The sequence below is a fragment of the Poecilia reticulata genome, chromosome 7 (genome assembly GCF_904066995.2).
Source record: "Poecilia reticulata chromosome 7, P_reticulata-male-v2, whole genome shotgun sequence".
Taxonomy (NCBI): domain Eukaryota; kingdom Metazoa; phylum Chordata; class Actinopteri; order Cyprinodontiformes; family Poeciliidae; genus Poecilia; species Poecilia reticulata.
Window position 1 is genome coordinate 29,601,832 of NC_088836.1, and position 6,000 is coordinate 29,607,831.

At 34.7% G+C, this 6,000-nt stretch overlaps 1 protein-coding gene across 3 annotated transcripts in view; it reads left to right on the forward strand.

Moving 5' to 3' along the window:
• nfatc2a (nuclear factor of activated T cells 2a) overlaps positions 1 to 4,719 on the forward strand; it is a 30,448-nt gene extending 25,729 nt beyond the window's left edge. For 2 of the 3 annotated variants that reach the window (XM_008414569.3, XM_008414567.3), the window contains exon 10: positions 2,016 to 4,719. In XM_008414569.3, coding sequence (XP_008412791.1) covers positions 2,016 to 2,071 — 56 coding nt within the window. In that variant the 3' untranslated portion in view covers positions 2,072 to 4,719. The remainder of the gene's footprint in view (positions 1 to 2,015) is intronic. The other variant, XM_008414568.3, reaches the window with a different exon arrangement.
• Positions 4,720 to 6,000: the final 1,281 nt, after the last annotated feature.

The window sequence follows — 6,000 nt, forward strand, 5'->3', positions numbered from 1 at the left end:
TTTGCATGAGTGTTGATAGTTGCACTCTTTGCCTCTTCGATATGGAAATCAGGGCTTTAAATAAAGCGTACACAAGCTCGTTGAATTCCTCTGCCTTGAGAAAAAAAAACATGAAAGCAGTGAGTGAAATGACTCACTGTTGCTTCCTTATCGCTTTGAATTTTAACAAAATGACTCATCTCTAACTTAACCAAAATTCACATCAGATGGGGAAAAATCTATGTTTCTCTATTGCATACGAGGCTTTGACTATACAACCTGTAAAAGAAGTGGAAGCTGTAAGAATAATGTCGGTGTTGGCATTTCTGGCTTTGCTTTTGAGCATAACATTTAAATCTTGGCCTTCCAGTTTTCTGTTTGTTCCCTTTGTAGAAACATTTGCAGCAGACAGTCGTAACTGGTTAGATGGACTTTTTTCAGTTGTTTGCTAAAGTTTGTGAAACTGGATTTTAATTTTAATTTATGTTTGGGGGCCGTATTAAACCAAACCCAAGAATGTCCTTATGAGCATCTTGAGAGGCATTTGTTGATCAAAATAATCTGGTCCTTTAATGAACAAAGTAAAACCAGCAGTGAATCTTTGTTGAGATGTTTCAGTTATTGTTTTCAGTTATTTTAGCTATTTCAGTGGAGTGATTATTTGATAAGAACTTTTGCTAGTTTGTATTTTGCACCAGAATAATAACAAATATTGATTTAAAAACCACTTTATGCCTTTTTTGCATCACTTTCTTAATCCTTATTGAATTTGAATTCCAGTCAAAAAGCTGCAGGCTGGTGAAATGGAAGGGAAAAAAATCTAATTACATTTTTTTTGAACTATCAACCAGAGCTAATCAAGAGAAAAACGGCAGATTTTATTGATGTTTACATATTAAACCTTCATGTAATATGTAAAATTAATAAATTCCATGTTTCCCTAAGTGACGTAGACATATTTATGTCATAAATCCTAAGTGGATTTATGACAAAATCCAAAATCTGGGTACAGGAAAATATAGATAGCTTAGACAAACTATTTATACTGAAAATGTTGTATGTTTATATGTTTAACACCTACAGGAGATGGCAATTATTTGTCTTATTTTACAATATTGGTCATCTTTAAAGTTGTGAATTTATAAATTAGTGTATCTTTGAACACATGAGGATGAAGATTTATTAAGTATATGTAATCTTTTCCTATTTTCAAATGTTACATATATCATGTTTCAGTATGGGAATTGCATTTTAACAATTCAGCTGCCGGTGTGCAAATGTTGCTCATCTCTATGGTTACAAAACCAGGATATGCGTTTATAAAGGCTCCAGTTCCTGCCAAAAAGCCTTTTTGGCCCGTTTTGAAATACTTGTATTACTCATCTGACCTAATGAGTTTTCCGAAGTAAACTGGGAGCATTGGCACGAGTCTCACATTTCTGAAAACACAGACGGCTCTGAAACGTCAGAGATTGACGGGGCGACATGTGACACATTGTTGGCATTCTTTGTTGCTCAGTCCAGAACTACCTGAGCAGGCAAACTGTCTGAGGAAGGAAGAGCGGCGTGTTGCAGGTTGTTCCCCTTTCCTGTTCTTTCTTCTGTGGAAGTCGTGGGTTAATTTTACCAACAAGAATACATCACAAAAAAAAAAATCCCCGTTAAACAAGAAAAACATGTAGTTGTTTGTTGGCATGTACCCTATACAAGATCAACCCGCCCCCACACACAAACACACCCACACACACACACACATGTTGTGCTCCTATTTTTAGAACTGCGACACTATAAAACTTTCCATTTCAACCCCCTTCCTCTTGTGTTGATGCATTTGTAATCGGCTGAGCAACAGCCGGTTGCCTCCAGAGGTTCCTCAACGTAAACGCAGTTTTTGTTTCGTCTGAACCGAACCGTCAGACTGGATTACTTGTCTGGCAGCATATTTCAAGAATGAAATCATGTGATGTTGTCCGAGGGGACGTGTTTTGAAGTCGATTACCTAAGATAACATTTTCCTGTCTTTATCTGCTTTGCAGTGAATGAAATCATCAGAAAGGATCTGACGGGGGTTCAGGCCAGAGGTCAGACATAGACAACAGAGCGAAGCAGGAAGCGAAGGCCTATTCCTCTTCCTGTGCTACCCACAGACAGACACGCATCAATGCAATCATCTACTCTCCAGCAAGGTGGCGCTCATCTCCCTGAAATCTAATTTTCTGGCCATTGTTTTTTTTTTTTAAACATAGAGACCGGAACGTCAGCTCCTGGTTGCTGTGTTTGCTTTGGATGGTTTGCTGCAATAAACACTTTGTAAACAGAGGAGCTCATTTTACCAGTAACATCTGCCACCAGCACCACGAGGGATTACTGAGAAAACACAGGGACATGCACCTTATTTTGATGAAAATCTTCACAAGTATAACCTCAGAAACCATCTAAAAAAGAGAAATGAGTGGTATAAAGGGAATAATTTCTTAAACACGTCTTTAAAAAAAGCTTTATCCGCTCTGTTCCGGCAATAAACTCACACCTCTTGCCTTATAATAGCAAAGATCTGGTTTGTAGCATGCAGCTGTTTCACCAAAAATGTCTAACAGGTTCTTGCAAAACCAAAAACAAAGCACAAATCAATGTTCTCTTACGCCTTGTTATATTTTTCAGCCCTACTTGCACAAGGTTTGTAAGTTTCTTTCTGTTGCTTTTCCAAAGCGTTCATGCTCATCATCTCATTTTAAGTGCAGTTTTGTGCTGGAAGACAAAAGCACACAGCCTTAAACTTAATCTGTAAATGAACTATTGAGACACTGCCTGTTATGCACTGTTTTCAAACGGAGTGGTTGATGTTATGGATTCTTATATCATTTGAGTCATCAGAGTAAATGAATATTTTATGCTTGTTTTGCAATAGTAATTGTTACAGTAACTGGTGATGATGCAATATTGCATGTATCTCTGCACATATCAAGAGCCAACAGTGCCACAATCTAGTAAATAACTTTTAAACATTAATGTATGCAATCATTTAAATAAGATTGTAATAACTACATTAAATAATACATTAATATTGGTTTTAATTTGTGGTAAAATTATATGCAATAATTCAGTATGTTTTTGTATCCTCTATTGTCTGCAACTTTAATCCAGACAGAAGCTTTTTGCCATTAGTCCTGCTAAATAAACTCATTTAGAGCCTTAAATGTTATGACCTTTTGAAAAAAGACAGATTATAATTTTCTAAAAATATTTACAACAAAAAATATGCCGAGTTTTAATAATCACCTTTTAGTTATTTATTTAGGTTTTAAAATAAAAAAAAAACAAAAACTTTGTAAAACAAAAAAACAAAAATAATTATAAATTTTCTTCTGTATGTTGATATTTGTAGAAAATTATGTAAAACATAATGACAAAGTTGGATCTAAAAGAATTTTACTGGTGCTTTTAGTATCATCCTGTTGTAAAAATTTAATGCAAATATTCCATGAAAAAACACAACGCTGCCAAAAACATGTCATTGCATCTATATTTTAACGTATTACTCAGCTATCATGAGTCCAGCTCAGAGGTTCCCTGTAATAAATCATCTGATTGGATAACCTGGGCAGCAACTCGGCTGCAGACCAATCATATTGTCTGTAGCAAAATCATCTTCTATGGCGACATAAAACTTAAACATAAAACCACAACCAAATTCTATACGCTTTCTACTTATAATTAATATTGATTTAAATTATTTACACTTTCATTAACTATATTTATACATATGTGTATACATTTAGCTGATATTATTTATTTGGATTGTGGCATTTTTCAGCCCTTGATATTCACATGCTCTATTCTGGTCTTATAATTTTCTTTGTGAAATAAAATAAAAATGGACATCTTTCTTTTTTTCACAGTAATCTCTGTGGTTTTGTCCACAGTCTAAAGACAAAAACTGTGTATATTGATTGCTCTGTGTATTTGTTGCTTTTCTTTGCAGTCATAACCATTGTACTAAAAGCTGCCTATGCAAAGCTTCTTGCTTTCAGATGTAAAGAATGTGTGTATCATTATTATTATCATTATCTGTAAGCAACAGCATCATGTTAAGGGGGTAGTGCTGCAAGACTCTGTCGCACAGTAACAGTTTGTTTTCATGATATTTTATTTTTTGGAACATGATATTTTACTGAGTTGCAGGAGGAGCAAAGTGCGAGAAATGTCAGTACAATGAACACTCCAAAGTGAAATAGAAGACATTGTCTTTGATATGTTCCATATTGAAGATTATCACAGTAGAATGTAATATTATTACATTTAAAATTTGATATTTAACATTTCTCATTGAGCCAGTGGAGCACAAATGTATTTGACTTTTACTGAATGTAATCTGTATTAAATAGTTCCCCCTTTTCTGTAAATAATAGATGCATTTTTATTAATGTGTCCAGAGTCTGAAATAGGAGCTAAATGCTGTTTTTATATCTGTTATCTATAATAAAGTTTAGTTATGATTATGTTCTTAATTCTCTGAATTATCAATCCATCCATAATAGTTTCTTATGTTTATTATTTCACAATATTGAAACCTTTATTACTAACTGATGGATTATTAATGCTGTACTATTTCATTTTTTTTTTTGTAGATGTCTTTACTTTTATGTTGAAGTATGACTTTTTGTGCCTCTTCAAAAACCTCTTCTTATGGTATTTTTGTATTAAGAGAAGCAATAAATAACAATCATACATGCTAATAAGGTGTTTTCATTGTTTCTGGCATGTGAATTTTTCTTTGGTTTCTAGCGCTAAATAAAAAATATATATATACATAAAACTTCAAGTATAGAAAAGAGGGAGAATATTTGTACATCCAAGATGTGATCCTGGTTTTATTTTCTAAAATTTAACCTCTAAATTCAGGAAAATAACAGATTTTAAAATAAACCACCATCATAATGGGCTACAGTATTACACCAGTTTCATTAAATATTGCAGCTGTACTGGTAAACAAAGCCTAATTCCTTTGAATTACACTTTGAATAGTAAACACAGCATTTTTTTGATTATTTATTGGAATCCAAAGTAGAAAAATATTTTGAACATCAAAAGCCATAACCCAAAAAATACAAGAAGTTTTGCAAACATTTTCAAATAAGCGTTAGTTATTGTTATTAACCCATCCAGGGTCCCAATCTGCAGCAGCATATGGGCAAAAGGTAGGAGACGACCTGGACAGGTCACCAGTATGTCACATGACTACAGAGACAATCAGCCATGCACACACACACACACACACACCCCCACACACGCACACACACACACACACGCACACACACACATACACACACACACACACACACACACACACACACACATGGTGTTAAATTGGGTAGACCAGTGAACCAGAAGGTAACTGGACCAGGATGTGAACCCAGAACCTTCTTGTTGCAAGACAACATTGATAAGACGTATTTACCAAGGGACGACTAACTTATTACAAAATGTTTTCTTTTTCTTTTTTTTTTTTACATGAATACATCATAATAATTTCTAGTTTTGTTTTTTTTTCCACACCTGTTGTTCATTTCTTCATCAAGCTGCCGTCAATCCTCCTGGATCACCAGAGTGGTAATATTAACCCTTTACTGGTTCCTGGTGTTTATCTCCATCTCTGTGCTCCTAAGGACAGAAAAATCCTGGAACTTTTCAAAGAACCTGTAAGAAAAGAGAAACTTTACCTGAATCATATATCTGATTGCAGCGCTCGCCATTTGTGTTCCCAAAACACAGAGGCTTTCTGGAAAGACCACCTAATCTAGCAGTCACGTTTTTTTTTTGGAATGTGGGACGATGTTGGAGTATCTGCAGGGAGCAGGGAGAACGCAAACTACATGAAGAAAGAGCCGAGACCAGGACTGAAAGGAAAAGCTGCTACTGAACCAAGCAGCTCCAGAAGCTTGGCTGTTTGAACGAAATGGAAATGTTTAATTTGTCTTAAACTTCTTTAGATTGATCAAATAACATCTCAATCAGATCTCT